We start from the raw sequence: 22,689 nt of genomic DNA, 5'->3' as shown, positions 1-22,689 counted from the left end.
TATAGAATAGTAATATCTATTTTAATAACTCTAATGAATTATCTGTAGATTATTTTGGACTTACTGTAGCGATAATAACTATCTGTTAGGAATGAGTTTTGGTTCTTTTTCTTACCTTACTTCACAGCTTAGGAGCTACCACAGAACAATGAATAGAAACCATAGTTGTAGGCATCCTTGTTTTATTCTTGATTTTAAAGAAAATTCTTCCTAATTTCTTTTCTATTAGGAATGAGCTATCTTTCAGAGTAAGGAGACTCCCTTCTATACGAAGTTTGCTGGTAGTGTTTATAGTGCTTGTGCATTAGCTTTTATTAAATACTTTTTTCTGCATCTGTTAAGCTGGTCTTCTCATTTATTCATTTGAAAAAATTCTGTCAATATGTGAATGAAATTCAAATATATTCTAGTATAAAGCTACCATTTCATTTCTAGGATAAACCCAACCTGGCTTATCCTTGAAATTTATAATTTGTAAATGTAATTACAGATTTGATTCGCTAATATTTTATTTAGGATTTTGAAAGATAGTCTCATTTTTCAGGTAGACTGGCCTGTAATTTTCTTTTCTTAGATTATCTTTTTAAGTTTTGGTATCAAGTTTACTAGACTCTTAGCATGACCTGTTTTCCTCTTCTTATTTTCTGGCAGAATTTTAATAATACCATCTGAATCATCTTGGTTTAGGATTCTTTTTTGATGGGAATACTGTTAATGAACTGTTTCAATTTCTTTATTAGTTGAGAGACTACTCAGGACTTCTGTTTTTTTTTTTTTTTAAAGCCAGTTTTAGTGACTTATACTTTTGTTAACAAAGTTTTTAAATTTGTTAACTGAGTTGATGGTAAAATATTATTCTGATGTTTTAAATTTTTGTCAAAAATTGTTTGAGTGTACCCCATTTTTTTCTTGCATCTTGTACCACTTTTTATGCTTCTTTTTTTTCTTGATAATTTTCTCTACAGAATTTTCTATTTTTGGATCTTCTAGAAAACCAATATTTGTGGACATCTTTAAACCTTTTTCTGGTTGCTTTAAGATATTCTTTTGTCCTTATTGATCTATGGTTTTACTACAATGTAATTAGTTCTGGATTCATTTCTAAATTTATACTATGTAGAACTTATAGTGCTCTTTCTGCTCAAAGACTTTCTTTAGCTTTGGAAAACTATCAACTCAATCTTTTTGGAATATACCTTCTATACCACTCCTGTATTACCTTGTGGAATTCATATTAGACATAGTTTCTTGATTTATCTTTCATGCTTCCTAATGACTATTTCATAGGTCTTTATTTATATTTTTGTGTTACATTATTTCTGAATTCTTTAGTAACATCTCCAGAAATGTTCTTGCTAACTGTTCTGTGTGGAATGTGTTCTTTCTATTGAGTTATAAAAATTACTTTGTTATTATCTCGTAGTTCTTTTTCATGTCTATCTGTTCTTGTTTTTTTCATTCCAAAGTTCTTGTTCTTATAAACATTGATCTCTCAGAGGATTAGAAACATTCTTATTTTAAAGTCTTTTTTGGACACTTTTCTTTTTTTTTCTGAGACAGAGTTTTGCCCTTGTCACCTAGGCTGGAGTGCAGTGGCATGATCTTGGCTCACTGCAACCTCCGCCTCCCAGGTTCAAGGGATTCTCCTGCCTTAGCCTCCGGAGTAGCTGGAATTATAGGCGCCCGCCACACCCGGCTAATTTTTTGTATGTTTAGTAGAGACAGGATTTTTGTCACGTTGGGCAGGCGGGTCGCGAACTCCTGCCCTCAGGTGATCTGCTTGCCTAGGCATCCCAAAGTGCTGGGATTACAGGCATGAGCCACCACACCAGGCCTTGAACACTTTTCTGTTTTCATTTGATTTAGAGAATCCATGTACAAATTATCAATTTTAAAATCTTTTTTATCATTAAATATCTGTGAGTGTTTGGGGATTTAGATTGCCTACTTCCCTTGCATGGCATATAGCCTCTCCCTTCAGCACAAAGTGATAATTGGATGCTTGCCCCCACTCAGCATTTCAAGGCTACCAATCCAGAGCCAGGTCTGGGGGCTTACATGCCTTCCCTGGAGACTCAGTGAGCTGTTTGGCTCAAGCTGTGAGGCTGTGCTTAGGTACTCCTGCCTTTCTTCATACAAGCTCTACATGAGCCATAGCCAGCAGCATCAGCTTTTCTCAGCCTCCTTTCCCAGTGATGGAGCTTCAGCCAATGTTTTTTTCTTAAGCAGAAAACCTGGCTCCGACCTGTGTTTCAGATAGGTGCATTTAAACCATATATCGCCAAAAAATTTCTTTCTGTTTGTCTGTGTCCAGAAGACTTTAAGTTTCATTCTGCTTTCTATCTTGCATGTCTGTCCTGTTTCTAATCTTGAAATTATGAGATTCCGTTTATCTCTTGAGCCAGAAATGTCTTGGTTGACTCATAGCCAAAGTCAGGCTGGTTTCCCCTCCACACAATGACATTTACTTTGTGCGTCCTGTGTAAGTGAGCATTCTTTCCCTCAAAGACTCTTCTTGGGGCCAGGGGCTCTTCTTTAGAAACAGTGGTCCTTTCTGATCTACATTTTCAGGGATTCCCTTTCTTCTGACCTATGATTCAAATGTTTAACATGAAAACAGCACATCCAATGGGCTAGCTGGGCGAGCTAGTTTGTAATCTACTTCTGCTATTTACTGGGTGTGTAGTGCCTGGGAAATATTTTGTTACACTGAATATTCATTTTTGAATGTTACTTTTTAGGGAAGTTATGAAAATTAAATATCATGTTATCAGTGAAAATGCAACTGAAGTACTAAAGTGCCATGGAAATGTTCAGCTGTTTTTCAATCCTGTAGATTGAAAGCATTGCAAACTTCTTTGGAACCAATGTGTGACAGCTGACAGTTGTTTTAGGAAGCCATTTTTTTCATGTATTCATTCAACCGTTATTTACTGAGCAGCTGCTATGTAGCTGGCACTCAACTGGGCACAGTGAGGTGATGCTGCCCAGCAGGGTTAGATCTCACTTGTGCTTTAATTCTCATCTAATGAGAGCTCAGATATGTCCAAATATACAATTGTGATGTCAGTAATACAGGCAGAAACAGACCCAAAGAAAAACAGGGAAGCTTGGTTACAGTTGAAAAACCCTTAGTCACTCTGACACATCTGCTCTTTACACTGGTATTTTCTTGGTTTAAGTGACGACAAACTGAAATGACTGGGCCAAATCAACAAATCAGATATTGCAATACCAGTATTTTTCCAAAAATTGACTATATGGCCAGTGCTGACTTTGTATTTTTAGATAGTAAGTGCAGAAATGTAACTTCCTCTTCTTTCTGTCTCTAGTTTTTACTGACCTATCCCTATGCTCCTCCACTGAACTCTAGTCTCCTGTAGGAAATAAATCTCTTTAAGAAAGATGAAAGGGTTTGGTATGTATGCCAGGTACTTGTTGCCTTATAGTCCCTATGTCCCTAATTTTGACCTTTGTATAACCACAGATTTACATAGTTAAAAGCTGGGAATAAGACAGCATAGCAGTCTTTTTTTTTTGGAGGCAGGGTCTCACCCTATTGCCCATGCTGGAGTGCAGTGGCATGATCGCAACTCACTGCAGCCTCAACCTCCCGAGCTTAAGTGATCCTTCTACATCAGTCTCTTTTTTAAAAAATTAATTGATTAATTAATTATTTTAGAGACGGAGTTTTGCTCTTGTTGCCCAGGGTGGAGTATAATTGCGCCATCTCAGTTCACCACAACCTCTGCCTCCTGGGTTCAAACGATTATCTTGCCTCAACCTCCCGAGTACCTGAGACTACAGGTGCCTGCTACCACATCCGTCTTATTTTTGTATTTTAAGTAGAGATGGGGTATCGCCATTTTGACCAGTCTGGTTTCCAACTCCTGACCGCAGGCAATCCACCAGCCTCAGCCTCCCAAAGTGATGGGATTACAGGTGTGAGCCACCGTGCCCAGCCTCCTCAGCCTCTTAAGAACTGGTGTGCACCACCATACCCAGCTAATTTAAAAAAGAATTTTGTAGGGATAAGGTCTCACTATGTTGCCCAGGCTTGTTTCAAACTCCTGGTCTCAAGCAGTCCTCCCACTTCAACCTCCTAAAGTGCTGAGATTACAGTTGTAAGCCACTGCCCTCAGCCCTCAAAGCAGTATTATAGCTATTCTAGACTATATTATGGTACAGAAAGAACAAGAAGTTGACTGAGTCAAGCATTTGATTGATTTATTGCTCGATTTTATATTGGCAACGATAAGGGTTGCTGTTAAATGTTACTAGTATCAAGGTTTAGAAAATTCTGCCCAGTTATTGTTCAATCTTTGAAGACTGAGGAATAAGCCATGTTCCCCTCAAGCATTTAATGATGTTCTTGCAATTTTATTATTTTCTTTCCCTTAATCCTTCCCTAAATATACATTTTTTTCCTCTTCCTTTTTAGCCTTCATCTACTCCTTGCAGATTGCTTTGTGGGAAGGACTGCTTGTTTCAACTAGGCTGTCTTTCCTTTGGCATAAGAGTCCACAGGCAAACCTGAGCTGTGCCCACTTGCTGGGCTCGCTATAGGGACCTGAACTGGCAAAGGAAGGGGAAGAGGAGAGGATAAAGAATGGGAGAGGGTGAGCCTATAGCTGTGTTTTTTTCAGATGCCTTCTGCCTGGTTTGTTTTACATTGCCATTGCCTCAGTCCCCTCTGTGGGATAGGCCAGGACTTGTGTGCTGTCTTGACCCATGTGGCAGCTACTTAGTTTCCACTGTGGGCCTCAGCTCTCCTGTGCTGGGGTAGCCAAGAAGGGAAGCAGTTAAGAAGTTAGGGTACTTAGCAGTGTTCTAAGTTTAGCCCACTAAGGAAGCATTTCAGACAGTTCTGTTCTCTTTTTTGGTGTGGAAAATAAATAGCTGTCCAAGCCAGGTGCAGTGGCTCACGCCTGTAATCCCAGCACTTTGGGAGGCCGAGGTGGGCAGATCACGAGGTCAGGAGTTCAGAATAGCCTGGCCAGCATGGTGAAACCCCATGTCTACTAAAATTACAAAAATTTGGCTGGGCATGGTGGGGCGCAACTGTAATCCCAGCTACTTGGGAGGATGAGGCAGAAGAATCGCTTGAACCTGGGAGGTGGAGGTCTTCAGGCTTGTATGTTGATGATGATATTTGTAGAGCGTTAACTAAGTTCTAGTCACTGTTCTAAAAATTGTACATCTATTCGCTCATCTAATCCTTATAACATTTCCAGGGTTTAGGCTCTATTATTGTCTTCATCCTACAGATGTGGGAATCCTGGAGTATAAATGCTTGCCTAAACAGCAAGTACATTTTCACAGACGCAAATAATCTTTTTAAAATAATTTTTTAAATAAAAATATGTTTTATTGTTTTTTTTCAAAGAAAGCTTGTTGGCCCAATATCCTCCTTTTATACAGCAAAAATATTTTAAATGGATGAGATGGATTGGTAGTACTAGAAAGAAAGGTAAAAAATTTTAATGACAAATCTCAACACCTAGAATTAAATTGCTAGCTTCACTGGGGTTTCCTAATAATAAAAACTTTTTTTTTTTTAATCTCACAGCAAACTTTGAAACAAAAATGGGTGGAGTACAGATCTCTGCAGTTACAGGAACATCGTCTGCTTCATGGTAAATGCAATTTCCTGTTCAGAAACCACACTAACATTACTTCTTTCAGTATTTCTGCCTCTAAGTTGTTTTAAGATTATCATCATTATAAGAAAAATTTGACTAGTGCTGGTCAAAGAAACGGGTCTGTGTTTCTTTGGCATGAGCTTTGGAGTGGCTGTATTTGGAGGAGGCTCAAGGCAAGTCAGATCCACTACTCTATACACACACACACACACACACACACACACACACACACACACACACACAACGCAGATGCGCATGCGCACATGCACACTGATGCACACGCTCAGAAACAGGCATCTGGAGATTTTAGAAGATCATTGGGGAAGATTGCCTGACTTTCCTTCTACTTCAGTGAATGAATTATGTTTCTGAAAAAATCGTGGCTCGGGGCTGTATAGTTTCTAGAAGCTATTAAAGCTGGAATGGTTGCACACTTATTGGGTAGAGCTCCTGTCTTTTGTTTAAATTGCATAAGTTGCGTTTATTCAGAGAATTTCTTTTTCATGGCCCCCAAGACCAAGACAGAAATGTGTAAGATTATTACAACAGTAAATGCATGGCTCTTGCCATTGAGTGCATTTTTAAGGGAAGGGTTGAATTTAAAATGTGTTAATTTGTTATTTGCTGTGTGACAGATGTAACCAAAGGAATGAACTTTTGTGTGCAAATAATTCACTGAAACCACTATGTGGGTGTGAAATATAGGTTATCTCTTCTTTGAATAGCACCAGCTTAAGTCTCTAACCTAGAATATTCATTAAAAGTGATAATCAATTTGTTTACCAAAAAGATAACAATTTAATCCTTAACTAGTCACTAATTTATGGCTTAGATTTCTGATATAAAGTTCTGTGTTTTTTTATTGAAGTGTTTGAAACTTACGAACAACTTACTTCTCTTTTTTATATTTTCATTTAATATTTTTAAAAAATTCATAATAGCTTTATTGGGTAGTGAAGTTTGTTAGAGAGGCAGAAGTATTTAATACAAAAACTTCTTTATGGCCTTGTAAATTCAGCCACCTCCTTGCTTTCTTTAGATGTGAGGGCTTTTTAGCCTCATTTCCACTTCTGGAGCATCCTGAATGGCCCGGTGAATATAAATTCTTGCTGTTCTATAGGAACGGCCTTGTATTATAGACAACATTGTTAGGTCAGGGTCCTCATAAAGGCATTGTTGTATACATTTTTTTGAGCAATTGAGGGAGTTCTGCTTTTTCTAGATGCATAGTAAACATCCAGGGCATGTGATTCTATAAGGCAATTGCTCTCAAATCAAAAGAAATTCATCACTTATTGCAAGATGAAATGAAGTAGGTTGTATTAGCAAAAAGGAAAGCATTATGACCAGTCACTGTGGGGCTGGTTGTACTCAACCTTGCAAATCATCTGAAAAAAGTTTCTTTTTATATTATCAACCAAGGACAAAAGAGAGCAGCAGTAAAGATAATCAGTACAAAATAAAACCATTTTGGAGTGTGCAGTATTCTATTATTTTTTTCTGAAGCAGAGTCACTTACTGATTATGTTTTTCCAAGGCTGGTATTACAAGTTCTCTCTCTCTCTCTCTCTTTCTTTCTCTCTCTCTCTCTCGATACCAACCAACTCAGTTAGTGTGGAAGCAGGGAGGGTCATATGGACAGGGTATTGGTATGTGATTAACATTCTAGTTTGAAGAGCCAGATGTACGTTGTGAAGGATCAATGAAAAAAATTTAGCCAAGCAGATAAAATTCAATTTCTTCAAATAAATTATTACTTACTTGAGGACAAGGATGCTTTCTGGGTACAGTATCATTCCAGAGAATTTAAGTATTCCAAAATGAAACTTAGAATATTGAGGTTGGAATATACATTTGATTTCACAAATCCTTTCTCTAAGAAACACTTATGAATTATCTGTTCCATAATTTTTTCTATATACCTCAAATGATTTTATAATAATTTTAGAATTATTTTCAAAAGACAGTACCTAACAATCAGAGAAACTAAATGGAGAAAATCATGATAGCATTTCCCAGGTGTATTCTATGGAACCCCATTTCTGTGAGAATTATAATAAAAGGTTTCAGGGTTATTTAAATTGAAGAAATGATCATTTTGGAGATTCAGATGTCACACTGGTAGACTGTCAGTTGGGTTGAACTGTTCTCATATGAAACATCTTGTTTAATTTATTCTAATATTATAATTTTTGTGACCATGGAACCTTGGTCTATGAACAATAGTTCAGGAAACCCTACTATACGGTTTATCAAATGGCCTCATAAACAGTTACTTATTCATGCACGCCAAAGCTCAGTGAAAAGTATTTTTCACACTTACTCTTTCTTGTGTCATTCAAAGAGAAGTTTTGATGCAGCGTATTTATTTGTAGGAAATGATGAACAGGTCCATTTCACAGTAGACTTTGTTCTCTGTGCTCTAGGTGATGCAGCTAACTGCCCCAGTTTGGAAAACATGGACTTGGATGAATTGTCTTTGTTTGGACCCCTGCCGGGGCCAGGCCCAGCCCTCGTGGACCGGAATCGATTATCCAGTGAGAGCAGCTGTAAGAGCTGGCTGAGCTCCATGACTATGGACAGTGAAGATGGCTACCAGACGTGTGTGTCTGAGGACTCCAGCAGGGGTGCCTTCAGTCGGCAGACGAGCACAGATGATGAGTGCTTTATCCCCAAGGAGGGGGATGATTTTCTGAGGAGGTCATCTTCAAGGAGGAACCGGAGCATCAGTAACACCAGCAGCGGATCCATGTCTCCCTTGTGGGAGGGCAACTTCTCAAGCGCGTTTGGGACCCTGCCCCGGAAGAGCAGAAAGGGAAGTGTCCGAAAGCAACTCTTGAAATTTATCCCTGGCCTTCATCGTGCTGTGGAAGAGGAAGAAAGTCGCTTTTGACGGATTGTGGTGTCCTTTCAAATTGGCTTATTTCACAAATATCTCTAGACTCACCCACATCCCAGCTTAGTGGGAAAGTGCAGAAGAATTGCAAAACTGACATCCCATTTCACAGCAATAGTGACCTTTATTTAAATTGTTGTGTCATAGTTTTTGCTTCTTACATCATTTTTCAACCTGAACAGCTCAATTTCTAAGCAGACAGGGAAACTAAACAATACGTTAATTAATATAACAAACATGAAAGTGCCTGCTCATTCCAGTACTGTCTTTGAAAGCAAAACTAATATTTATTTTCTAGATTATCCCTGTGAATAATTGATAACTTTTGGAGTCAAGTATGAATAAACGTTTGGCAGAATATAATAATCTGCACTGTTTTCTATAGGATAATTGGTGAGTTATAAAATCTTAGGTTTGCTTATGCCCAGTGGCTTCTGGGGAGGCTTAATAATAGGCAGTTTTGAATTTGTTCAAACCTGTAATGACTTGTAAACAAAGATGACCATCAACCCTTTCTCACATCTATAGTGACAATAAAGCGGGAAGTATAAGATTTAATAGGAGGGGTTAAGGTTCATGAGAACCATGGAAAGATGTGGTCTGAGATGGGTGCTGCGAAGATCATAATAAAGTCTTTTTTATAGTCAGTCTAAACAAAATGGGTGGGGATGTCATGTTTTTTGCCCGATTCAACTTTTGTTCTGCTTAAACATTAATGGCAAATCTAGAACTCTTCGAATCCTACAACTTTGCAATTTTTTTTTCTACAAATGTCTAACATCCAAAACGTGAGAGTTGGGAAAAGGACTTTGCTCCTGTAGATTTTTTCATATTACTTCTCTATATCATATATTCTAAATAGCTATCACTTTAGCAGTCTTTTGCCTATTGGTTATGTTAGTATCACATTACTTCTAGCCTTTCAATTACTCCATGTTTTATTTAATATCCATTAAAGTCTATGAATTCTCTGTTCTGGTGGCACAGCTGTTCATTACCTATATTCTAGAGTAGACAATCTGGACTATGTAATAAATAGTCTGCTGATTTTAAGTTCTCTCTCTCTCTCTCTCTCTCTCTCTCTCTCTCTCTGCATGTGTGTGTGCGTGTGTGTGTGTTTGGGAGAAACAGAAACACTTCACTTTAAGTAGAACTGCTAAATTTAAGTAAACTTCTGATTAAGAAATGAGTTATTTTGAGAAAAAAGAGGGTAGGGTAAGGAAGCATGTAGGATAACAAGTATAAAAAGATTTCTAGGCCGGGCGTGGTGGCTAACGCCTGTAATCCCAGCACTTCGGGAGGCTGAGACAGGTGAATCACGAGGTCAGGAGATAGAGTTCATCCTGGCTAACACGGTGAAATGGTGAAACCCCGTCTCTACTAAAAATACAAAAAAGTTAGCTGGGCGCGGTGGCGGGCGCCTGTAGTCCCAGCTACTCGGGAGGCTGAGGCAGGAGAATGGCGTGAACCCGGGAGGTGGAGCTTGCAGTGAGCCAAGATCGAGCCACTGCACTCCGGCCTGGGCGACAGAGAGAGACTCCGTCTCAAAAAAAAAAAAAAAAAAAAAAAAAGATTTCTAGTTGGGACTTGCCTTCTATTAACTCTTTGAACTGAGAAACATCCGGTGGGCTGTGCATGCGGGTCACTCATATGAAAGGCAGAGTGTCACACCTTTCACAGAAACAATAGCAATCTTGTCTACCATTTACTGAATGCCTAGTTGGCTAAAGACACTTTATGTGTGATCCTCACAATTACTATATAGTAGGTGTTAGGCATACAGATAACAAGTCAGGAGTTTGGAAATGTTCTCAGGGTCACAAGGCTAGTCAGTGGCAGAGTTTAAATAGGAAGTCAGTTCTTCCTTGCTCTAGTCTATTCTAGATATCATTTATTCTTTTGGTTCTGTTTAGTGATCATCACAGTACTTTTTATTCTACCCAACAGGAATACTTAAAATGTACAATTATAGATACTGCATAGATAAGTGTATTTCTTTGGGTAAATAGGAAAACAAACAAACATTTCTCTGTTCCTCATACAAAAGTTTCAGATATAGGTTCTTTAATAACTACATGATGAGCAATGCATTTATTTTCAACAAGAGCTTGCAAACCAGTTATGATTCAACAAGAGCTTGCAAACCAGTTATGATTCAACTGGTATTGCTCATTTCTCATCGTAGTCTAGAATCATCCTGCTAAAGGTCTACTTATACGAATTCAGCATTTCTTGTTATCCTATTTCACAAAGTCCAGGGAAAGGAAACACCACATTTATTTAAGGAAAGATGACTTTGAAATCTTCTACAAGGTGAGAAAATGCTTTGAGAACTACATGGAATGACATAGGTCATACGTTAAAGCAGACCATAGATCATTTGCTTTTCTTGTGACTTTAATACAGAAGTGTAATACTGCTGTATGACAGTAGACCTCAAACGCAAAAAAGGCAAGGAAGGGATGGAGCAAGCATTACTTTAGTTTGCGGTAAGAATTAGAGTCGAGGTATGTTCTGAGAATAAAGAAAAAAGTACTGGTTAACCAAAGTACAGGAAGGAAGGGCATGCCATGTTCTATATTTCACAAGCTGTAAGAAAATTAGCTTTTGTTTAGTGGAAATGTGGGTAAATTTCTCACAGTATAGCTTTCAGACAAATGTATGACCTCAGTGGGGCTTTAGAAGAAACTTCTGGTGCATAGTGATTCACTCTGATATAATTTACTGGGAAAAAAATTGAAAAGTGTTTTTTTAACTTGAAAGTTCTCAAATATGTAATACTGGTGAATTCCATTAATTGACCACCTGTTATGAAAATGCATTTTTCTGGAAGGGCATTTGATAAACCAAATTTGAATCAAGTAGATTGGGAATTACTTTATCATGCGTCTGAAGAACACAACCATGACAACAGATTAGTAATATATTTTTGGAAGTGAACTTTTATTTATGACTTTCTACCTTGTAATAATTTTATATCTTAAGTGCATGATACAGATATCATTTAAAATCCCAGTTTGCACTTAAGAGATCAAACTTGGAAACAGTATGTGTGTATTAATCACCAAAGTACAGGCATTTTTGAATGTATACATACTAAAAATAGTCCGTAATACACAACTACATTGAGCCCTTCAGATCATAAAAGTATTGTTATTTTATATCCATTTCCTTACATACCTATGGGCTACAAAATCAAAATTTGATGCCTTTATGAAATAAAGAATGCTAGTTTTCAGTGTCAGGACTTTCTCTCTCTTTCTCTGTCTCTCTCCCTACATTTCTCTCTACCATAAAGAAATAATTGTTTTAAAAGCATATTTTTAAAAAATCCTGGGTGATTCTCGACATTTACTTCTTTGAGGACCTTAAAAGACACTACTTACTTAATTGACCTTTGCATGATTAGCTTTTGTATTGCTATTTAACAAATTACTGCCAGGCATGGTGGCTCACACCTGTAATCCCAGCATTTTGGGAGGCCGAGGCGGGTGGATCACCTGAGGTCAGGAGTTTGAGACCAGCCTGACCAAGATGATGAAACCCCATCTCTACTAAAAATACAAAAATTAACCGGGCATAGTGGTGCATGCTTGTAATCCCAGCTACTCCGGAGGTTGAGGCAGGAGAATTGCTTGAATCTGGGAGGCAGAGGTTGCAGTGAGCTGAGATCGCACCATTGTCCTCCAGCCTGGGCAACAAGAGCAAAACTCCACCCCAGAAAAATAAATAATAAAAAAACCCCACAAACTTAGAAGCCTAAAATATACTTATTTTCTCAAAGTTTCTGTGGGCAAGGAGTCTGGGCACAGATTAGCTGGATCTGCTCAGGATTTCACAAAGCTGCAGTTTAGGTGTTGTCCAGGGTTGGGTTGTTACCCGGAGGCTTGATTGGAGAAGGGTATGCCCTTAAGCTCCCCAGGTTGTTGTCAGAATCATTTCCTGGTGGCCATACAATTCATGGCAGCTTGCTTCTTCAAAGCTGGCAGTGAAGAGGAAAAACGGAGAGGCTGCAAACAAGACAGAGTCTTAAATAATACCATGTAATCGCCTTTGCCAGGTAACATAACCTCTTAAGTGACTTCCCATCACCTTGCCTTATGATGTAACATTAAGATGGGAATAGCATCCTATCAACCGTACCATGTTTTGTTTGTAAAAACATGTCACAGGCCCACCCACACTCAAGAAGCAGGGATTACACAGTCATGAACATTAGGAGGTAAGGATCAGGGGACCACCCTAGTCTGTTTGTAACACCATTCAAGGAGTTCACAGACTTGATAACATATGGGTATTGAGCTGTCTCTAAATCTCCTTGAGTAAAAATTAGTGACTGTCATAATAATTTATATATAAAGAAATGGAAGCATTAGTGAATTTTGGAATGAAATAACCTGGTCAAGATTGTGTAACTAGTCAAAAAGTTGATGAAAGTTTCTGGCCTCCTAACTTTGTCTCCTATGTACATTAAATGATAAAAGAAGATTTTAAAAGAATAAGAAAGAATGAACTAGTTACTTGCTTTCAATTTTTACTCGGGGAATCTGAATGCATTTAAGTGAATAGTGATTGGCATACTGAAGTTTGCCACTTCTAGGCAGGCACATCTTTATAAGCAGAGGATAGTAGGAACTTTTACACAGAAAAGTAAACAAAACACTTATTATCAAAACTACAAAGCACAAAAGGAAATGATCAGCCATGAGCAAAAGTTAGGAGATATCACAAAATTATTAGAACTTGAGGGGAAAAAAGAAGTTTGAAAGAATATAAAAAATGTGTATCTTAGGAATAAAGGATAACTTCCTCAGCTCGATAAAGAACATCTACAAAATGCCTGCAGGTAATATCATAATGGTGTGACACTGGACATTTTCCTTCTTTTTTCTTTTGATGGAATAGCGCTCTGTCGTCCAGGCTGGAGTGTAGTTGTGCAATCTCGGCTCACTGCAAGCTCTGCCTCCCGGGTTCACGCCATTCTCCTGCCTCAGCCTCCTGAGTGGCTGGGACTACAGGTGCCCACCACCATGCCCGGATAATTTTTTGTATTTTTAGTAGAGACGGGGTTTCACTGTGTTAGCCAGGATGGTCTCAATCTCCTGACTTCGTGATCCACCTGCCTTGGCCTCCCAAAGTGCTGGGATTACAGTGAGCCACTGCACCCGGCCGACACTTTCCTTCTAAGATAGTTACAAAGCAAATATATTTTCTCTCACTTCTCCTTTCTGTATTGTATGAAAATCTTAGCTAGTGAAATAAGGCAAGGAAAAGAAATAAAAAATACACAAGTTGGGAAGGAAGAAAAGAAACTGTCTTCATTTGACGATGATATGTCGTCTATGTGAAAAGTCTCAAATAATCAACAGTGCAACAAAAAATCCTGGCACAATTAAGTGAGTATAGCAAGGTCATGGGATACAAGGTTAACATACAAAAGTCAATTGCTTTCCTACATATCAACAATGAACAACTGGAATTTGAAAGAGGAAAAACAATATGTTGACAGCATGCAAAAAATAAAATACTTAGATATAAATGTAACAAAATACTACAGGATCTCTATATGGTAAACTTAACCCTAAATAGAGAGTCAGTGGTCATGGATTGGAAGACTCCATAGTTTTACAACTCAGTTCTTCCCCACTTAATCTGTAGACTCAGTGTAATCTCAATCAAAATTCTAGCAAGCTATTTTTTAGACTCAACAAATTAATTCTAAAGTTTATATGGAAAGGCAAAAGACAACAATGGCCAAGAAAATACTGAAGAACAACAAAGTTGGAAGAATCACAATATCCTTTTAAAGACTTAATATAAAGTATTGTCATCATTACAGCATGGTATTGGCAAAAGAATAGACAGATAAATCAGTGGAACAGAACAGACTGTCTAGAAATAGACACACACAAATATAGTAAATTATCTTTGACACAGAAGTAAAGTCAATTAAATGTAGAAAGGATAGTGTTTTCAACAAATGGTTCTGTCAAATATGCAAGCTCTTATACGTTTCACAAAAATTGACTCAAAATGGATCATAGACATAGGTATAAAACACAAAACTATAACACTTCTATAAGATAGCATAGGAGAAATTCTAGATTTCCTTCGGCGTGGTAATGAGTTTTTAGATACATCAAAAGGATGATTTATGAAAGAAAAAGTTGATACATCAGACTTTATAAAAATTAAAACTTCTGCTTTGTGAATGGCACTGTTCAGAGAATCAAAAGACAAGTCATAGGCTGTGAGAAAATGTGGATATACACATTGTTAGGTCCCTAAGATGCAATACTATTCAGCTACAGAGAAATAAGCTATCAAGTCATTAAAAGACACTATGAATCTTAAATGCATGTTGCTAAGTGAAGGAAACTAGTTTGAGGAGACTAATACTGTATGTGTCAATTTATATGACATGATGGAAGAGGCAATACTAAAGCAATAATAAAGATATGAGTGGTTTTAAGGAGTTAGGGGTGGGAAGAGGGCATGGAGATAGTTGAATAGGAGGAAGACTGGTGAGTTTTATATAGTGATGAAACTCTTCTGTGTAATATTGTAATCTTGGATACATGACTCTATGCATTTGCCAAAACCCATAGCACTTTACAGCATGAAGAGTATCCTTAAAGCTTGCAAATTTTCAAAAAGCCCACTTAGGAGGTTGGGGGATCCCAGCATAGGATGAAGAATGTGACAAAAACAATCTAACTCTATTAAAAATGTATAAAACAATAGTGTGGAAAAAAAAGATGCTGAGCTAAGTAGCTCTGGAAATGATTGGAGTTTATAAAATGAAAGGCAAAATAAAACATACAAAAATATTCTACTCTAACAGAAAAACTTGCTTTCCATGTGAATACAATTAATAACTCTGACAGTGCTATGTATGTATACTGCAATTGAAGAATTAATAAATTCTTCATGGCTGATAATGGGAGCCAGATTTCTTACTGTTGGATTCAAAGTTTACAGATAAGTAAGGGAGAATGCTAGATTGACCCATGTGGTAATGCGTTTAAGTTTTAGACATCCATATGCACTCAATATTAGCTTACTAAAAGTATGGATGATTACATACATAAATATTCATAGATATCTGTGTATGCATGAATTAGTTTATACACACTTATTTTCTTGCTCTGTCAGCTGAGAGGTCAAGGAAGTAATGACACTTTAGCAGCAATGAACACACATAGCACCAAGATCCAAGATCTTGGCTTCTAATACCATTCCCCAATAAAAGAAACCAGAGTTCCTTGGAGAAATGGCTTATTATAGATCTGAGGCAGGGAATATACAAGAAAGGCCTGCAGCATCTTGTAATTTCAGAAAGTAATAAAATATTTTTAAAACCTTATAAAGATTGAGATATGTCAAAGGCAAATAGAAGCCAATCAGAAGGGCTCCTAATGGCCAAAGAGCAACAAATAAAACAGTATTAAATTATAACCCAAAATATAAAATAAGTATACGTTCATGTGTCCATACTGATATAAATAAGTGACTGAATAAATAAGAATAAATGGAGTGAGAGACAAACCTCCTGTATGGAAAAATTTCCCATTATTTATGTAGATACTTCACCCTCAAGGAAGAGGAGCAGAACTCCTCATTCCTTAAGTGTGGGCCGAATATGATGACCTTTTTCCAAAGGGTATAGTATGGAAAAAGGGGAAAAGTAATTTTACAGTAGAGAAAACTGACAAACACTACTCCAGCAAGATGATCACTATCAATGTCAATTGCTGTAGGTTTATGTGGCTAATACGTATCCTTGATATTATATAGTGAGAAGGACACTTTGTCACAATGATCCTCTTGCCCAGAACCCATAACTTCAGTCTAATCATGAGAAAAACACCAAATTCTAATTAAGAGATACTCTATAAAATATCAGCCAGTACTTCTCAAAACTGTCAAGATTATTAAAAATGAGTAGAGTCAGAGAATCTGTCATAGCCAAGAAAAGCCTGAGGAGACATGATGACTAAATAGAATATGGTATCCTGGATAACAACTTGGAACAGAGGAGGACACTAGATTAAAAGGAATTCTGAATAAAGTTTAAACTTTAGTTAATAATGTGCCAATATTGGTACATTACTTATAACAAATATACCATAATCACATTAGATGTGAGTAACAGGAAACTGGGTACAAAGTATTTTTGCACTCAGTCTCCCCTATTCACATCTACTATTGGGAACCCTGTGCTATCTTCACCATTTTCCCCTAAATATAAAACTGTTCTAAAAAATAAAGTATACTAAAAAATAAGCACATTTAAATTAACTAAAAACAGTAAAACGAAGAAATAAATACCACAGTGGAATAATGAAGTATTTGAATTAATTGAGAAAATTTAAATGAATATAAATAAAATTTTATTTTAAAAACATTGGCAGACTTGGGCGGGGTGCAGTAGCTCACGCCTGTAATCCCAGCACTTTGGGAGGCCGAGGCGGGTGGATCACGAGGTCAGGAGATCAAGACCATCCTGGCTAACATGGTGAAACCCCGTCTCTACTAAAAATATAAAAAATTAGCCGGGCGAGGTGGCGGGCGCGTATAGTCCCAGCTACTCGGGAGGCTGAGGCAGGAGAATGGCGTGAACCTGGGAGTTGGAGGTTGCAGAGAGCCGAAATCGCACCACTGCACTCCATCTTGGGAGACAGAGCGAGACTCTGTCTAAAATAAATAAATAAAATAAAATTTAAACACAAAAAAAGCATTGGCAGACATGTGGCTTCTGGTAGGGCATGTAAGGAAGTTGGAAGTCACAACTCCGTCTTAACAGCAAGTAAAAAACTTAACAGTTGGGCGCAGTGGCTCATGCCTATAATCCCAGCACTTTGGGAGGCTGAGGCGGGTGGATCACGAGGTCAGGAGTTTAAGACCAGCCTGGCCAAGATGGGGAAACCCCGTCTCTACTAAAAATACAAAAATTAGCCAGGCTTGGTGGTGGGCGCCCTTAATACCCGCTATTTGGGAGGCTGAGGCAGAGAGTGGTTTGAACTCGGGAGGCAGAGGTTGCAGTGAGCCTAGATCGCACCACTGCACTCCAGCCTGGGCAACAGACTGAGATTCCATCTCAAAAAAATAAAAATTAAAATTAAAAAAAAAGAAAAGAAAAGAAAAGAAAAAACCCAAAATATCAACAGCTCTTTTTAGATGCATCAAAGAAGTGAGCTCACAGGGCAAATCACTGTCCCCTTAATTGCAGACAGGCACATGCAAAGAATCATGACGGACTAGGGTAGGAACCCACAGCAGAAACTTCCATGGGAACCAATGCCAGGGTAGGAAAACCTGAGCTATAATTGACAAATTGCTAGAGGCTCAGAGTGGACAAATCTGACAGTAAAAAATTCCAGAAGTTCCTCTCATGTAGTTGTCCCCACATTTTTGTGACTTTTACAAGATTCTCACTGTGAATAGAGAAGAAAAATCTATTATACTTTCAGTAGCAGAGGGGAAAAATAACTATTTTGAAATAAGCCAGAGCATTCTGTTCTTCTTAACAAGGCCTACCCTCAAAATAAACTATTTTATCAGGGCCTAAACTATTTTTTTTTTCAGAGCCTAACTGAGCTGGGGGAAGGAAAGTATACAACTCTAGCATGCTCTAGCCATTCTGTTCCATGTAAGTGGAGGTAGGGGCAGAGGTGGGCCGTGAAGCACTTGTGAAGTTCACAATGCAGAGTCACATGTTCACTGAGACTGAGACCTTATCATAGCACTATAGAATGCTCTGTACACCCTGCATCTCATGACCACATTACTAAAGTTAAAGACCTAGTTATAGCAGTTCATTTTACCTAGTACATCATGCTGGACTATCAAGAAAAAAATTACAAGGCATACTAAAAGCAAAAGCAAAAACACACACACAAAAAAACAATTTGAAGAGACAGAGTAAGCACTGGAACCAAAGTCAAATAGGGCAAGGATGTTGGAATTATCAGACTGGGGAATTACAGCAACCATGGTTAATATGTGAAGGGCCATAATGGATAAAGTTAATAACATACATGAACAAATGAACAATGTAATCCGAAAGATGGAAATTCTATGAAAGAATAAAAAAGAGATGCTAGAGATGGAAAACACTGTAACAGAGGAAAGGACATCAGGAAGATGGCAGAGTAAGAAGTCGTGGACCCTTTTTTCCTGCATAAACACAATGATTCAGTAAAAATTCATGGGTAAATTTCCTTTGCAGGATATCAGAAACTAATTAAAAGGATATCTACTATAAGATAAAGCAAAACCAACCCCCCACCCCGCAAAGCCAGTAAGGAGATTCAGGACACCATCTTGTTGGAGACTCTACCCCAAGCACTATGCCATATGATTAGGAGAGACAATCTAAACTCTCAGCTTTACCCATGGGAAGGAAGGGGTTGATGTGCCTATTCCACCAACGTTCCCAAGGAGGTCCCCCAAAAGATTTGATTCTGTCTCACCGGTCCTGGATCTCTGATGGGTCCAGCATAGTCAATCTCCCTGGAGATGAACACAGGTTGTGGCTTAGTCTGGGATTCCATAGCTTCTCCAGGATGCCCTGGCTCAGCAGAGTGCAAGCAGACACAAAACACAGCTCCCTGCTTCTCCCTGGGAAGGAGAATAATTTGTAGAGCTCCCCAGAATCTCTGATTTAGCTAATTGTTGGAGATTTTCTGCTGTACCAGGTCAGTCTGTGAAGACTGGGAGAGGAGCCTGCTTTGCCTAACGGGCAGACACCAAAAAAGAGAGTAAAGGAAAATGAAGAATAAGGCATAGATGTTTAAACAACAAAACAAGATAAATGTCCAGAAGCTGACGCAAGTGAAATGGAATTATATGATTTGCCTGCCAGAAAAGTAAAATTAACTCTCATAAAGATGCTCACCAAGTCAAGAAAACAATGCATGAACAAACTGGGAATTGCAGTACAGATATAGAAATATCTCTGTGGAACTGAAGAATTCCATAATTGAACTATAAAAAATTCACTGGAGGGTTTCAACAGCAGATTAGATCAAGCAAAAGAAAGGATTAATACACTTGAAGACAGGTCTTGGGAAGTAATTTAGTCAGAGGAGCAAAAAAGATAAAAAGAATGAAAAAGGAGAAGAAAGTTTAAGAGACCATGGGATACCATCAAGCCAACCAAAATATGCATTAAGAAGGTTCCAGAGGAGAAGAAAGAGAGAGAGAAAGGATGAGAAAGCTTGTTCAAAGAAAGAAAAATGATTAAAAAACTTCCAAAGGCTGGGGAAGGAAATGGACATACAGATCCAAGAAGTCCAAATGACATCATATAAGACAATGAGAACCTTGAAAGGTACAAGAGAAAAAAGATGTGTGATGTACAAAGGAACCTCTTTAAGACGATTAGCTAATTTTTCAGTAGAATCCTTACAGGTCGGAAAGGAGAGGGAAGATAAATTCAAAATGCTGAAAGAAAAAAAAAAAACCCTTGCCAACCAAGATTATTATAGCTGCCAAAATTCTCCTTAGGAATGAAAGAGAATAAAGACTTTCCCAGACTAAAACAGAGAGAGAAAGAGAGAGAGGAGAGAGAGAGAGCTCAAAATGTTAAACGGAGTTCTTTAAGATGAGATGAAAGGACTTTAAACAGCAACATGAAAACATAAACAATGAAGAAACTTATTGGTAAATGTAAACATATAGGCATATACAGAAAATTGTGTGAATGTAATGGTTGTGGGTAAATCACTGAATTCTAATATAAAAGTTAAGATATAAGTATTGAAAGTAACTACAGCTAAAAATACATTAAAAGATACATATATGCATAGATGTATATCGTGACAACAATAATACATTTTGTATGTGTAGGAAGTTAAAATACAGAGTTTTTGTATGCAACTGGATTTAAGTTGTCGTCACCTCAAAAAAGAATATGTGATATATACACACAATGGAATTCTATGCAGCCTTTAAAAGAAGGAAGTCCTACAATATGCAACAGCATGAATGAACCTTGAGGACACTATGAAAAGTGAAATAAGCCAGTCACCAAAAGATAAATATTGTATGATTTCACTTCTGAGGTATCTAAAATAGTGAAATTCATAGAATCAAAGAGTGAAAGGGTGTTTGCCAGGGGCTGGGAGAATGAGAAAATGGAGGGTTATTAATGGGTGAAAAATTTCAGTCAGACATAATGAATAAGCTTTAGAGATCTGCTGTAAAACGTTGTCCCTATAGTTAACAATAATGTACTGTCTACTTAAAAACTTGTTAAGATGATATAGTTCATGTTAAGTGTTCTTACTGCAATGAAAATGAACCATTGTAACAGAAATGAATAATGCCTTTAATGGATGTTTTAGGAGACTGGACAAAGATGAGGAAAGAATCTCTTAACTTGAGAATGTCAGTAGAAACTTTCAAAGCTGAAAAGCACATAGAAAAAAGACTGAAAACAACAACCAGCTAAAAATCCAAGAAGAGTGGGACAACTACAAAATCTGTAACATATACATAAAAAGAATACAAGAAGAAGAAAGAGAGAAATGAATAGAAGCAAAGGAATAATGACTAAGAAATTCCCTAATTAATGTCAGACGTCATTCCAGGAATCTCAGAGAAAAATAAGTATGATAAATACCAGGAAACTCTACATAAGTGTATCAGATTCAAAGCTGAGGAAAATAAAAAATAAAGAAAAAAATATGAAAGAAGCGAAGAAAAAAAAACCTTACCTGTATTTCAGCAAATGTAAGAATTATACCTGATTCCCCAGAAATCAAGCAAACAAGAAGAAATTAGAGTAAAATATTTTAAGGATTGAGGGACAAAAGAAAAGAATAGAAAAAGCCTAGCAAACTAGAAATCCATATCCTGTGAAATTATCCTTCAAAGTATAGGAGAAATAAAGACTTTCTCAAACAAACAATAATTAAGGGAAATCCCTGCTTGTAGACCTGTTTTGCAAGAAATGATTTTTAGAAGTTCTTTATAGGGAAAAAATGACATAGGTCAGAAACTTGGATCTATGTAAAGAAAAGAAGAGCTTTGAAGAAGGAATAAGTGAAGGTAAAATTAAATCTTTTTACAATTTTTAATTGATGTAACAGATAATTTGTTTAAAATAACAACAATGTAATCAAATATATGTATTTATGTGTACATGCATAGAATTATGTATGTTTATGTATAAGTAAAATGAATGGCAGCAGTGATACTAGAGGCAGAAATTAGAATTAGAGGAATTAGAATTTATTATAAGGTATTTACATTGTCTGGAAAGTGGTATAGTGTTATTTGAAAGTGGACCTGGATTAGTTGTAAATGCATATTGAAAACTCTAGGGCATCACTAACAAAAGTATTGGAAGTATAACAGATTTTTTTTTTTTTTTTTTTTTTTTTTTTGAGACGGAGTCTCACTCTGTCGACCAGGTTGGAGTGCAGTGGCCGGATCTCAGCTCACTGCAAGCTCCGCCTCCCGGGTTCCCGCCATTCTCCTGCCTCAGCCTCCCGAGTAGCTGGGACTACAGGCGCCCGCCACCTCGCCCGGCTAGTTTTTTGTATTTTTTAGTAGAGACGGGGTTTCACCGTGTTAGCCAGGATGGTCTCGATCTCCTGACCTCGTGATCCGCCCGTCTCGGCCTCCCAAAGTGCTGGGATTACAGGCTTGAGCCACCGCGCCCGGCCTACAGATATGTTAAGAAAGGAGAGAATATAGAATTATATAAAATGCTCAGTTAAAATCACACAAGTCACAAAAAGGTTAAAAAGACTAAAACAGGAACAGAGAAAAAGGGCAATGAATAGAAAACAGTAACAGATATCATAGATATTAATCTACCTATTTAAATAATCATTTTGAATGTCAACGTCTAAATGCACCAATTAAATCACAAAGATTGCCAGAGTAGATCAATAAAACAAGACTCAACTATGTGTTGTGAACATGAGACCCACTTTAAATATAGAGACACATAGAAATTAAAAGCATGTGATGGAAAAGCATATGGCATGCTGTCACTACTTTAAAGAAAGTCTCTTCTGTTTGAAATACAATTTCAAACAGAAGAGACTTCAGAGCAAAGAAAATTATCAGGGATAAAGAGGAACATTATATAATGATAAAAGGACCAATTCTCCAGGAAGACATAGAAATCTTAAT

At 37.4% G+C, this 22,689-nt stretch overlaps 1 protein-coding gene across 1 annotated transcript in view; it reads left to right on the top strand.

Moving 5' to 3' along the window:
* The window catches only part of CYTI (cytohesin 1 interacting protein), a 29,882-nt gene extending 20,373 nt beyond the window's left edge, over positions 1–9,509 (top strand). The window contains exons 7-8 of the mRNA XM_011760738.2: positions 5,570–5,636; positions 8,069–9,509. Of these exons, the coding sequence (XP_011759040.2) occupies positions 5,570–5,636; positions 8,069–8,535 (534 nt within the window). The 3' untranslated portion in view covers positions 8,536–9,509. The remainder of the gene's footprint in view (positions 1–5,569; positions 5,637–8,068) is intronic.
* The last annotated feature ends 13,180 nt before the right edge of the window (positions 9,510–22,689 follow it).

This window comes from Macaca nemestrina, chromosome 11 (genome assembly GCF_043159975.1).
Source record: "Macaca nemestrina isolate mMacNem1 chromosome 11, mMacNem.hap1, whole genome shotgun sequence".
NCBI classification, from domain to species: domain Eukaryota; kingdom Metazoa; phylum Chordata; class Mammalia; order Primates; family Cercopithecidae; genus Macaca; species Macaca nemestrina.
The sequence above is the reverse complement of the archived record's forward strand: the minus strand, read 5'-3'. Positions and strand labels throughout refer to the sequence as shown.